The 13,916-nt window shown below is 42.2% G+C and overlaps 1 protein-coding gene across 1 annotated transcript in view; it reads left to right on the forward strand.

The window, feature by feature from the left end:
- Window positions 1-13,916, forward strand: part of LOC122803382 (interferon-induced GTP-binding protein Mx3-like) — a 1,250,224-nt gene that overhangs the window by 388,964 nt on the left and 847,344 nt on the right. Inside the window, exon 8 of the mRNA XM_044072962.1 lies at window positions 1,995-2,149. Within this exon, the coding sequence (XP_043928897.1) occupies window positions 1,995-2,149 (155 nt within the window). The remainder of the gene's footprint in view (window positions 1-1,994; window positions 2,150-13,916) is intronic.

Raw genomic sequence — 13,916 nt, forward strand, 5'->3', positions numbered from 1 at the left:
TGGCGCCAAAAAGTTTAAGTGCTGAGAGGTTTGTTTCTACTTTTTCTGATGAAGCTTGCCATTTAGCAAGTGAAAGCGCTTAACCTTTTTGGATTATTCTGTGTTTCGTTTAATAAAATTACAGTTTGGCTGTGGATTTTGCTGGTTTTTGAAGACATTTGTTTCATTTGTTCCACTGGCTTTCAAAAAAAGTTTATTTAACTGCTGAGAGTTTCGCTGTGGTTATCGCTGGATTTTGAAGGTATTTGTTTCATTTGTTCCACTGGCTTTCGTATATACTTTTCAGGTGCTGAATTGCCATTTTCATGGTGAGTTTAGTCTCAAGACACTGGGACTGTCAAAGTTCTATGTTTTATTCTGTTCGGCAGTTGCTTGGAACGTTATATAAATATGATTGTGTGATTATGCGAGGTTTTGCCAGCTATGCTAGGAGAGGTATGGCAGTGGATGTGTAACATATGCCAGCATAGCTAGCTGGAGTTTTGTAAAGAATTATGTCATTTGTATATCAAACTGATTTGTACAGGTGCTTGTGTTGAAAATGTATTTGTAAAGCTGCTTGTTAAAAATTTACTAGCTAAGTATTGTTGTATTATTAGCAAAGTATTGTTTTTATGTATCTGTGTGAATCTTTCCATCTGTGTTATTTTTTAATATTTCCTGTGATTGAAACTCTGGTCTTTATTGTAAATAGATATTTAGTATTTTCATGTTCTTTTATTATTTATTATTAAATACATTTAACTGTTTCATTATGGTGGGTCTTTTAGGGACTATTTTAATCTTTGAGAGTACTTATATTTGTTTGTGACACTGTAGCTGCTCCTAAAAGCCTTGCTGCATTAGTCAAACACTGCCATTTGTATTAGTATTAATTTGGAATAACTATAATTGATTACCCTGGTAAGAGCCTTAGAGAAGCTGGCTTTGGCATGTTCTTGTGGCAGTATCAACCTTATAATCTGGGCAGAGGGGGGCATAGCTGGTAAATCTGTTCCAGTCTTTCCCAGGTGCGAGTATGTGCGTGTGTGTGTGTGCAAATCAAATCTCAGAGTGCGTCTCAGCTACTTGGAGCAGGGACACAGAGCATTGGTGTTTCATAGACAGGGTGATAGATGACTTGGCTTTGAACACTTGACTGAGGACTCAACTCTACAGCTGTGTCAGTGGGGAGTCTTATTTGGGGCCTGGTGAGAGAGAAGGCGAGGGAAACCCAGCCCCTGGATGGAGTGTGCTCTTAAGGGAATTTTGCTTGGTACAGAGAGGTGCATCTGGAAATACTATGTATTTTTGTTCCAAGTAAGTATCTTTCACTGCGGTCAGTGATGATGATTGAGGCTTCTTGATTACTTGCCTAGAGGAGGGACGTCACAGCCTGTGTCCTACGTGATAATTCAATAAAGATGATAAAAAAAAGTAAAAGATGGTTTCTCTGTTTTTTTCATGGGATCAGATCATATGTGCATGATATGGTATCCAACTGTGACTACTCCCAAGGCAGTACATCAGTGTACTGGGAGAGAAGTAATAATCCATGTACTGAACCTTGAGGGTATTTCTGTCAGCCCTTCATTTGAATATAAAGAGAGCAGTGAATGTTTATTTTGCAGAATGGATCTAAAAGCTCAATATTGAACCAAGATATAATTAGTTGCTGCAGACATATCCCTGGTTGTGTGTGATTTTGTACATTGTCTAGTATCATAGTAGAATGCTAGGCTATTGACCCAAGGAGCCTTGTTAAGCCTAGCCATGCTTCCCAGTAAAATTTGATGGGTATTGGCTCCCTATTGCTATAAATTGTCTACTACCAAAAGCAGGGCAGAAGAGATACTGTATTCCTCCCTGAAGCTATGTTGTATTGTATTAGTACATTGGAGGGATAAGTAAATACATTTTGCTTGCTTCATATGGACTTAAAATGGAAGTTTAATTTATTTAGCTGTTCTTTAGTGTTTTTTATTAAGAGTTGAAACATTCTACTCCTTGTTTAGCCCAGAATGCTATGGCTGGGAGCGGAAAAGGAATCAGTGATAAGCTGATCAGCCTTGAAATTGAGTCAGATAATGTTCCTGATCTGACATTGATAGATCTCCCAGGAATAGCTCGAGTGGCTGTACAAGGACAACCATATGATATTGGAGAACAGGTAAGTTGTTTTCATAAAATATTTTTTCCTACTTTTTGATTCTTTTTAATTGCTGCAATTTCAGACAGTAGTTTTTCTAGTTCATGACTTGATTTCTTTCAGATATATTTAGTACCTACAGACTGACAGAGTTGCAAATAAATGACTTCATTGATTTTACATTTTAGAACTGTTTTTTTTTTAATTACACAGGCATTGGCAGCATCTAGGGTATGTTTTCCCGACATCAGATAGTCTGAAAATATCTAGTAATATAATTATAGATATCCTTCTCTTCCTATGTTGCAGTATTTTTTACATGAGGGATTCCCTGCCATAAATGATCCTGACGTCCAGCCAGTATAGAAAAGCCTTTTACCACTGCTTGGTACATGGAGTGTTGCACATAGGCCCAAGGCTGGTGTTGGCCATAAAAGTGATGTCTGCATGTACTGTCCTCAGAACTTCTCTGCTGCAAGTCCGAATGCAATCTTCGACCATCAGTCTGCTCGCCCAAGTTGTTGCTTGCAGACAAGCTTGTTCAGATAAGTGTCCTGTTGGGTTTTTTTTTTTACTTTTACTACTGCTTTTTTGTCTGAGGTTACATGTCATCCAGGAAAGGTAAGTGCCGTTGTGGAAGACAAATTCCACTTAAAGATAGCCACGATCAGTGTCTGTTTTGTTTAGGCCCTAATCATGACTGTAAGTCTTGCTCTATATGTCAGGCATTTGTTCCCAAAATCTTCTGTAGCTGGCTTCATTCTCTTAACATTTTCCTTAAGAATCAAAGACTTGAAGAGGTTTGAGCACCTTCATGGAGGATACATTGGGCCCTTCTGCTGAGACTGCGATGAAGGCCAAGAAGCTTAGGCCCCTCCCATTCTAGATGTCCCTGTAGAGGCAGGTTTAGAATTTGGCTCTGATTCCTTGGCGGGTACCAAAGCGGAAGCTGTCAGGGAGTCAGCCACTGGCACATCCTCAGAGGTGTTGCAGACATCTGTTTTGGATGAGCAGGGGAAATCTAGGCTTATTATATCAGAAGGCCCTCGAGGTATTCCTCAGATTTTGGTTCGGGGGGGGGGGAGTACTGATGACTGTTACAAAACCTGATGACTGTTACAAAATGCAGGCCTTTGTTGGGTCCCTCCACCATCCCTGCTTTTTAAAAAGAAACAAAAAAACAGACATCCTTCAGCTCCTCAGGAACCTTCACCTGACTAGCAGGCCTTCTCACAGGGATTATTTAATGTCTTTATGGCTTTGAAGCCCCAAACTGGTATTTCATTTCCTAGCCTGCCTTTTACTACTTCCCCTCAGAAAAGGTTTAGGGAGCAAGTTTTATCTGAGGATTATGATTCTTCAGAGGATGAGTCTTTGGCATATTCTGCCCAAATGTCTTCCCCCTTGGAGTTATGCTTCACCTGAGGAAGAGTCCAGTGGAAATGAGTCTCCTGATGAAGACATCACCTTTGGGGAGACTGTTACTCATATGAAGGAGTTTTTCAAGTGGGACTGCTCACAGGTTACTGATGTGCAGAGGAGATACTGTGATTTACTCCAAAGGGATTGACCTTCTCCTTCTGCTGTGCCTCCAGTTCTGCCAGTTTTTCTGGATGCTTTCACTTCTGCTTCTAAGAGTCCAGACTCTCAACTTCCTGCCCCCAAATGGTGAGATAGGTTCTATAAAGTTCCAGAGGACTGTAAATTCCTTTATAAATGCTGTGCTGCAGACCCAGTTGTTTCTGTAGGTGCTGATAAGCCATGCAGACCTTTGCCTTCCACTTCTCTTCTCCCTTCAGATAAGGAGAGTAAAATCCTGGAAAGACTGGAGAAAAAGTGTATACTTCAGCTACTCTTGCTTTTAGGGCTATTAACTATCAAGCCCATATGAATAAGTATGGTTTGGCCCTTCTTTTTTAGGCCACTCATCTTTTCTCTGGTCTTCTAGATTCAGATGTAAGATCTCAGCTTTCCTCTGTTTTGGGGGCATCTTCCCAAGTATTACGTCACTCCATTGGATGGGGTTATGATGCTGCTGAAGCATCTGCCAGGGCTGCTGCTTCTGACTTTGTATTAAGGAGATGCTCTTGGTTAAGGCTCCAACCTCTTCCTGAAGACTTTAAGGCCAAGCTAATGGATGCACCATTAGATAATAATGCCTTGTTTGGTTCTGTAGCTGCTACCTTGTTCAAGTCCCTGCAGAAGAAAGGCAAAGAGTTGCAGGATTTAAAGCATATCTTTGTGTCTTCGGTTCCCAAATTTCAAAGGAACTACCCAGTTAAGACTGCTTTTGTCAGGAAACCATCACAAACTCCTCCTTTCAGAGGTAAAAAGGGTGTCAGGAGACCTGCTCCTTGTAAACCTTTTCAACCTTCTTCTCAGAAGCAGTCTTTTCCAATCAAGCCATGTAGTCTCTGACTACCTGGCTCCCTCTGGTCACATTCCTCACTCTCAATGTCTTACTGTCTCCCTTCAAGTCTGGGAAGACCTCACATATGATTCATGGGTTCTGTCCATTATCCACAAATGATATTTCATGACCCGAAAAGCTCTTCCTTTCCAGGGAATTCCTCAACCACCTTGAGAATAACTTCTTTTCTTCCCAGAGGTACTCCAAGAGTTGATATCCCAGGGAACTGTCCAAGAAGTTCCACTGTCACAAAGGGAAAGAGGGTGTTACTCATGGATGTTTCTGGTTCCCAGGAAAGATGTCCCATGGAGACCCATTCTTGACCTCAACTCCTTCCTGAAAGTTTCAACCTTTCCTATGCTTTTGCTCCAAACTCTTGTTTTCTCTTATTCTTCCACAGACCTATTTGGCCTCCCTGGATATCAAGGATGTCTACTTACATGTTCCCATTCATCCCCTTTACAGAAATTTGTTAGTTTTCTGTTGCTTCCTCACTTTTATAGTTCTGTGCTTTGCCCTTTGGTCTCTGTATGGCACCAAGGGTTTTTGCAAAATGCTTAGCTCCTTTGATTGCTTTCTGCAGACTCCAGGGCATACATGCCTTCCCTTGTCTGGACAACTTCTTGCTACATGCACCACTCCCAGAGACACCTTGTATCAAAATCCCCTGTTCACTGCTACTCTTCTGCAAAGGTTGGGGTTCATAGTCAATTTAAAAAAATCCTTGCTCACCCCTTCAGAGGACCACATTTTTCTGGGGCACAAGAACCAGACAGATCTCATGTTGGCCTCTCTTCCTTCTCAAAAAGTTTTCTCTCTGGACAGTTATTTCCCAAACCTTCTCCCTCTGCAGAGAGTTTCTAAATTTTGAAACCAACAAAAAGCCAGCAGATAAGTAATGTACACTCCAACGGACCAAGCACTTCAAATAATATGTAAAAAAATCCAGAGTGAACTCCAGTGCTGAGGACAAATAAAATACACACACTGGGTTGTATTTCTGGACATTCTCCACCGGTGGGATACACGTCAAGTAGATCTGTTTGCCTCCCCGTTGAACAGACAACTTCCAAAGTTTTGTGTCAGAGTTCCAGGTCCTCTGGTATGGAAGGTGGATGCCGTATCAATCTCTTGGAAGGGGATGTTTCTCTATGCATTCCCCCCTGTTCTGTCTTATTCAGAATTTTCTGCTGAAGATTCAACAGGACAAACCAAAAATCTTGCTTGCGACTCCCTTTTGACCAGCACTTCTGCATTTAGCAAAGGACAATCATTACAAGTTATCTCACAGTTGGATCTCCTCACACAAGACAAGGGAACACTCATTCACCCTAAGTTGTCCACTCTGCAACTCGCACCATGGGTGATAAACGTTTGATTCCTTTCAGACACCTTTTCTTGGAGGACGTACATAGGGTGCTGCAGGGGGCCAGGAAACCCAATACTTGGAAGTTCTACTTATCCAAATGGAAGAGGTTTTCTATCTGGTGTCTCTCATACCCTAGACCCAGTAAATGTGGGCATTCTTTTGGTTCTGAGTTACTTGTGTGAACTTTTGAAGGCTGGGTTGGCTTATTCTTCTGTTAAAGCTCACCTTTCAGCTATTTCTGTGTGTCTGCCTCTGTCTCCCCCTTTGGCCTCCAGATTGGAGGTTAAACTTTTCCTTAAAGGCATCCTTCACATTAGACCTTCCAAGAAACCTGTTTCGCCTCCATCGGACCTTAATTTTTTTCTTGAAAAGCTCACTGTGTCTAATTTTGAGCCTGCAGCAACAGCTACCCAGCAATGTTGTACTTGGATACTGTGCTTCTACTTGCCATTACTTCAGCCAGAAGGGTGTCTGAACTACAAGCCTTGATGGCATTTCTACCATTCCCAGTTTTCAATAAGAACAGAGTCTCTTTGCGTAACAAACCTTTATGTCCAAGGTTGTGAATGAGTTGTCACTTAATCAGTCCATTAACTTGCCCACCTTTTTACCCTCTCCACAGTCTTCCAGTGAGAGGATACTACACACCTTGGATGTGCACAGAGAGCTCAGATTTTATTTGGAAAAAACTAAAGCTATCAGAAATCTGATTAGCTTTTTGTGTCTTTTCATCCTAGGGCTCTAGGAAGACCTGCTTCCAAGCAGACTATTTCTATGCGGATTTCTAAAGCAATTTCCTTTTGTTGTGTTTTTCATGGTAAGAGCCTTTCTTCTGCTTTTAAGGTTCACTCTATTAAGGCTGTAGTTTCTTCTGGTGCTTGTTCAAGGGTTTGGATACTACTTCCATTTTAGAAGAAGTAACTTGGACTTCTGTGCATACATTTACTAAACATTACAAGTTGGATGGCATTTCCAGGTCCAGAACAAGTTTTGCTAGAGCCATTCTTCATGGCTTTCTAGAGAGTGCCTCGGCTCCTAACTCTGGTACTCATGTAAAGAATACTGCAACATAAGAATAAAAGGATATAGAATAGTTGTGTAAAATCTTACCATAACAATAGGTGTCCTTCTCTTCCATGTATTCTGTCCATCCCACCTTCCCTCTGATTCTTCTTTGGATGTGTATTTCTTCCTTTATTAAAGAATACTGCAACATAGGAATAAAAGGACATAGAATAGTTGTGTAAAATCTTATAATAACCATAGATGTCCTTCTGTTCCATGTTGCAGTATTCGCTCTCTTCCACCTTCCCCTAGTTCTTGTTCTTTCTTTGGATGTGTGTTTTGTCCTTTATAGCTTGGACTGATGTTCTTCCTGGGGCATTCAGTCCTGAGGATGGAACTTGCAGATGTCACTTTTATGGCCGATGCCAGCCTTGGGCCTACGTGCAATGTCCCACATACCTAGCAATGGTAAAAGGCTTTTGTGTACTGGCTGGACGTCGGGATTGTTTATGGCAGGGAATCCCTCATCTAAAGAATACTGCAACATGGTAGAGAAGGACATCTATGGCTATGATAAAATCTTACACAACTATTCTTTGTAATCCTGAATTAAGTGATGGTATTTCTACACTGTGAAAGAAGTGGTACAAGATCAGAGTTTATCCTTGCCTAAAGTAAGTGTGAACCACAGGCGGATAGTCCAACAACAAAGACTGGCCAAGATCATTCTAGTGCAATGGTAAAGTTGCCTGGTCATTCCAAGTTGGGAAACACATGGGGAGGGTTAAATATTGTTTCATCAGCCAGACAGGTTTTTGTGGACTTAGTTGGGTGTTAATCTGCACTTTAGAGCTACTTTTGCTGTGCTTTTACGTTAAGAAATTCCAGGATTATCCATCTTGTGGCAGAAGATGTTTACTTAGTCTCTGAGTTGGGAGGTACTCCAGGGAGCTTAAAGTATAGTTATTTATTAGCCAGAGGGCACAGGAGTTAGTTTTCAGCTTGCTCTGTCTGATGTAAATTAGGTGCACTTTCACATTGCTGTTCACCACTCAGTGGTGGTAAGCAGTACACTGTATGGTAGCAAACCTGTAAAGCTAGTACTTAGAACTTCCAACACTTAACACAGTAAGGCTTTGTGTGGAGCTAAGCTTAGGGCAGCTAGATAGTGAAACAGCACTAAGATCATAGCACTATCTGACATCTAACCTTCATCTTAGATGCCACTCAAGTGCCCCCTGTAAAACAAAGACCCTAAATCATAATAACCCAACCCTAATACAGGTCCTGACAACGTGGATTTGCAGTTTCCTAATGTCTCGGTGGCTAGCTTGCTAGATGTGGTCATCCTGAAACAATGCAAGAATTGTCTCATGTACTCAGACAAACTTTTAATCCTTAAAGAAACTAATGCGGTATTTAAGAGGTGTATACACACAACTGCGGTATTTAAGAGGTGTATACACACAACTTCCTTGGAGGCAAAAATGTCACTCACAAACAAAGTTTTCAAAACAATTACACACACTACATCCTTCAGACATGCTGCCCACCACACACATAGGCCTTATTATACTGAGGCACTTAGAAGAAACCTCCCCAAACATCAAAGACCTCCTTAGCCATCCAACAGCAACAACTACCATCAACAATCACTAAAGCAATCACTAAAAGCAACACCTAACACCACACATAAGCCTACACCCAGGGATTCCCAAGAACAAACCCATAAGGCAAGCATACACTTTTCCATGTACTGTTGTCTTAGTGGATTCTATTGTATGACACACAGATACTCCTCTCACCAGACTGGACAAGGAGAAGGTAATGGAGTTGCCTATCTGTGGGTAGGATCCAATATATCATGCGCACAGTCAAGTCACTGCATCACAGGTACCAATATGATTCTGTCATAGTCCGTGTGGATGTAAATGACCTGAGGCATACCTCACTGGACTGTATGAAAAGTAACATTATAGCTCTCTGAATATGTGTTACAAACAGGTACTTGCCTTGCATTGAGCAGCATTCTACCTTCACCAAGAATGATGCCACAGTATAAACAGAAAATTATTGATTTTAATAATGGACTTAGTTTCTGTTGTCACTCCAGGGAAATCCGTTATCTATCAGCATGGGAGAACATGGTTAACAGACCACTTTGCTTTGCCAAGGATGGCCTGCACTTATCCCCCTTGGCTTTTGGATATTGGGTAAAACTTTATCCACTCCTTAGAGCCTTTTTTAGGCAATGTTAAAAATGACAAAATAACAAATATATAAAAAAGGAAAAACTCAAAGCAACCTTAAGGTGTTGGTGCTTAGTGCTAGGAGCCTAAACAAGAAACTCCACACCCTACAAGCTCTCCTCACTCTGGTGAATGTAGACATCTGTGCTGTTACTTAGACTTGGTTTAAAGTCACAGATAGTACTCTAGTTCTGACAGGGTTAAAGTTAGAGGTATCTACATTAGCTGCAAATCCAACTCTAGGTTGGTTAAACAGGATGATGCCCTGGAGTTCATGCATATCTAAGTCTTCATAAACAAAGATGTTCATCGTGTTTCACTGCTGCAGTCTTTACACTTGGGTTATCATGCCGTCAGGCGGTCCCGCAGTCTGCCAGAGTTCCAAAGTCTTGGTCTGGCGTCGGTTGCTGTCGCTTCTTCCCTGACGTCAGTGTGCCATGGGTATATAAGATGCAGCCGACACCATTTTCTTCAGTCTTTCTTGCCGCATGGTGCCCGAAGCAAAAGTAGTTCGCAAGTGCCGGTCGGCTGACTCCTGAGATTTTCAAATTCGAATTTCAGAACCGAAGTCTTCAATAAAGCTAAGTACCCCGTTGGGGAAACTTTTTCTTGCCTCAGACCGATGTACATAAAAGTTAATAATTGCATTTCTTGTGGGAAGCAAATACCTCATAAGGATTTTCATTCTTACTGTATTCCATGCCTAGGCGCAGACCACGATGTCACTAGTTGTCGGTTTTGTGCTAGATTTAACAAACGCACTATTAAGCATCGGTTTGATTTTGCTCGGCATTATTTTGGCCGAAGGTTCAATTACACCATGCCGTCGGAACAACCACCGGAATACACAAAAAGTGCAAAGACAAGGATAAGGACAGGCATCTGAGGTCCAAAACCAACGACAAAGCCTCTTCTAGGCCAGTCGCCGGTTCTCAGTGAGGCACTTTCGCAGCCCCTGACACCCGCTACCTCAGAGCCACAGGCCGCCTCCAACTCCCACATGGAGACTACTAGGCCTCTGGAAACTCAAGGTATTGGGCCTCCGGAAATTAACCCCTCAGATGGGTCCAGAGCCGCTGAGCAGGCATCGGCTTCTGAGGGTGTTTTCAGACCTTCTCAGCTTACCATCAAAACTGCAACCAAGTTTAAAACTCCATTAAAGACAAAGAAACAAGTACAGCATTCTCCTGGACAGGCCTCTATGCCTAAGAAACAGATGCTCAAAATGGCCGAAGACCTAATTACTCTGATCAGGGGTTCCCATCCCCCTCCTGATAAAAGGCCTAGCAGGATACAGACTATGATTCCTCTGACCAGGTTTCTATTTCTTCTGATTCCTCTTCAGACCAGGGATACTCCTTACCCCCCTATGAGGACTCTGATGCTGAAGAATCAATCCCTTCAGCCTCTCCTCCTGAGGATTACTCTTTTGGGGAAACTTTACATACCATGAGGGAGCATTTCCATTGGGAGAGCCAGTATTATTCAGAATCCAAGAAAAGGCTCAGAGATTTTCTTTTATTGCCTCAAGACAGACCTCTCGCTATTCCGCCTGTGTTAGATATTGTGGATGATGTGTTCTCTGAATCCAGTCTGACCTTTGATTCTTTGCCCCCAGCACCAGTCAAGCCAGATATGTGCTATAGAGTCCCTGACTCTCATAAATTTATTTTTAAAAATCCTGCTGCTGACCCTGAAACTATTTCACAGGGTCCCAAAGGGGTTAAGGCTTCCACTGCTAAAAATCCAGTTTCCTCTGACAGGGATTCTAGAGCACTGGATAGATGGGGGAAGAAAGTTTACACTTCTGCAACTTTAGCAGTAAGGGCCTTAAATTGCCAGTTCAACATGCTTAAATAGCAATAATATTTAATGTCTTTGCTTAAACAGAAAATGCTTACTAGCTCAGAAGGTCCTCACTACAAGGAAATGCAGGATTTATTGCATGCAGCGGAACAAGTGGGAAAACATACTCTGCAATGTGGTTTTGATTCATTAGAGGCTTCTTGTAGAGCCGCAGTTACAGGATCTGTGATTCAAAGGCATGCTTGGTTAAAAACAGTTTACCTAATCATGTTAAGGCCAAATTAGTGGATGCTCCTTTACAGCATGATATATTGTTTGGTGTTAAGGCCGAAGAGGTATTAAAGAAAATGGAGGATAAAGCAAAATCTATGCAAACAGTGAAGGATTTCTTACAGGTACAGCCTCCTAGATTTAGCAGAAATTGGCCTTCTAAAAATTGGTCCTTTCCAGTGTCAGACAGACCACAAAGAGGCAGATACAGATGCCCAAGAGGCAGATCTCAGCCCCAAGGTTCTTACAGACCACAACAGTGGGGTGCTTCAACCACAAAAGGAGGAGAAGACAAGTCACAACCTTACAGGAAACAGTCCCAATGACTTCCCCTTTCAAATGCCAAGCTCTTACCTTTTGGCAGCTCCCTTAGGGGGGGAAACTAGCACTTCTTTCACAAAATTGGCATATAATCACACAAGACAAATGTGTACTGAATATTGTGTCTCAAGGTTACAGGTTCCATTTTCACACTCTACCAAATCCGAAAGGAATGCCAGACCTGCCACAAAAACAATGGGCCAAGGCACAAAAGCAAATTACAGCCCTCATGGACATGAGAGCTATTCAAAAAGTGCCAGAACAGGAACAAGGACAAGGATTTTACTCAAGACTTTTCTTGGTCCCCAGAAAGGACAAAGCTTGGAGACCCATACTGGACCTATCTATTCTAAACACTTACCAGGATATTCCAAAATTCAAAATGTTGACACTACAGCAACTTCTTCCCATGCTGGGCAAGAAGGCTTGGCTTGTTACTTTGGACCTCAAAGAGGCATACCTGCATGTCCCAAACAGACAAAATTGCAGAAGATACCTCAGATTCATAGCTGGCACAATGCATTACCAATTCTCTGCACTGCCCTTCGGATTATCTACTGCGCCCAGGGTCTTCACAAAATGCCTGGCACCAGTAATTGCATTTTGCAGACAAAAAGGAATTCAAATATATCCTTACTTGGACGACTGCCTTATTCAAGCAGAGAGCAAGGACATTCTACTAAAGCATCTGGCATTTGTAAAAAGATTACTAATGGGCCTAGGATACACAATAAACGAAAATAAGTCAAACCTAGTGCCCTCGCAAGAGATAATATTCCTGGGTGCAAGCTTAAATACAACTGCCCAGATGGCTTATCTCACGCCAGACAAGCAAAGGCAACTGACTGAGTATTTTCATTTGATGGCAACAAAAACCCAACTCCCTGCAAGAAAAATTCTGCAGGCCTTGGGGTTCATGGCATTCTGCATACTACTAATACCATATGCCAGACTGCATATGAGGAAGTTACAATGGTATCTAAAAAGTATCTGGACTCCACACTGTCACAGTTTGGAAACAATAATACCACTCATTCCGTGCCTACAACAGGAGATTCGATGGTGGGCACAGGCATGTCACCACAACAAGGGACAGCCTTACACTTTACCTACAGCCAGGCAGACACTAACAGATGTATTGGATCACATGGCAGGAAAATGTATCCAGGGCAAGTGGACCACAGACCAAATGCATCTCCACATCAATCAAAAAGAGATGCTAGCTGTACAAAATGCCCTGACAGCTTTCAAGGACCTTCTGCATCCAGGACAACTGCTACTAAAGACTGATAACAACACAGTTATGTGGTACATAAACAAGCAAGGAGGCACACATTCCTATCCCCTATGCAGGCAAGCCATGACTTTGTGGAACACAGCACTGACCTATCAAGTTCATCTGCAAGCACAATTCCTGCCAGGAAAGAAAAATACTCTGGCAGACGACTTAAGCAGAAACATCATGGATCCTCACAAGTGGAAGATAAATCCACAAGTATTCAGCATAACTCAGAAATGGGGGTGCCCAGACATAGATCTTTGCCTCCCCTCTGAACTGCCAGCTACAGAAATTCTGCACAAGGACTTGCGACACACAAGCATGGAAAGTGGACGCTCTCTCATTCAGCTGGAAAACACTAAAAGTTTATGCCTTCCCACCACTGCCTCTCCTTTCAAAGGTACTCCTAAAAGCCAGACTAGAGAGGCCAAAAATTATACTGATTGCTCCGGACTGGCCACGCCAGCACTGGTACCCAATCTTAAAGAACTTGGCTCAAGACCCAACATGGATTTTACCTCAAATTCCTCATATTCTGACTCAGCAAAACAATCAGATCCTGCACAGCCAGCTCAAAACCTTAAATCTGGCTGCATGACAGATTTCTTAGCCAAGCAGTCAACACCTCTCTCTAAAGCTGTTATGGATGTCATTTTGGAGGCCAGGAGGCCCAGCACCAGGAAATCTTATTTAGAAAAGTGGAAAAGATTCTGCGCCTGGAACCAGACTCAAGGCCTTGACCCTCTTGTTCCAAATATTCCTCAGATATTACAATACTTAACTGAGATGCTGGACAAAGGCCTATCCTTTTCATCTGTTAAGATCCACGCCTCTGCCATTTCACCTCATTACAACACTGATCCTCCTATTTACTCTCATCCATTACTAAGGCAATATCTCAGAGGGGCTAAAAACATAAGACTGCCCTGGAGAGCACCGACACCAACTTGGGACCTCAACTTTGTCTTGGAGAAACTAAATTTACCACCTTTTGAGCCAGCCAATTCAGCAGAATTAAAATTTTTGTCATGGAAAACTGCTCTGCTTCTGGCAATAACTTCAGCACGAAGAGTCTCAGA

Source organism: Protopterus annectens, chromosome 5.part1 (genome assembly GCF_019279795.1).
Source record: "Protopterus annectens isolate FY-2018-M chromosome 5.part1, PAN1.0, whole genome shotgun sequence".
In the NCBI taxonomy this organism is placed as follows: Eukaryota; Metazoa; Chordata; order Ceratodontiformes; family Protopteridae; genus Protopterus; species Protopterus annectens.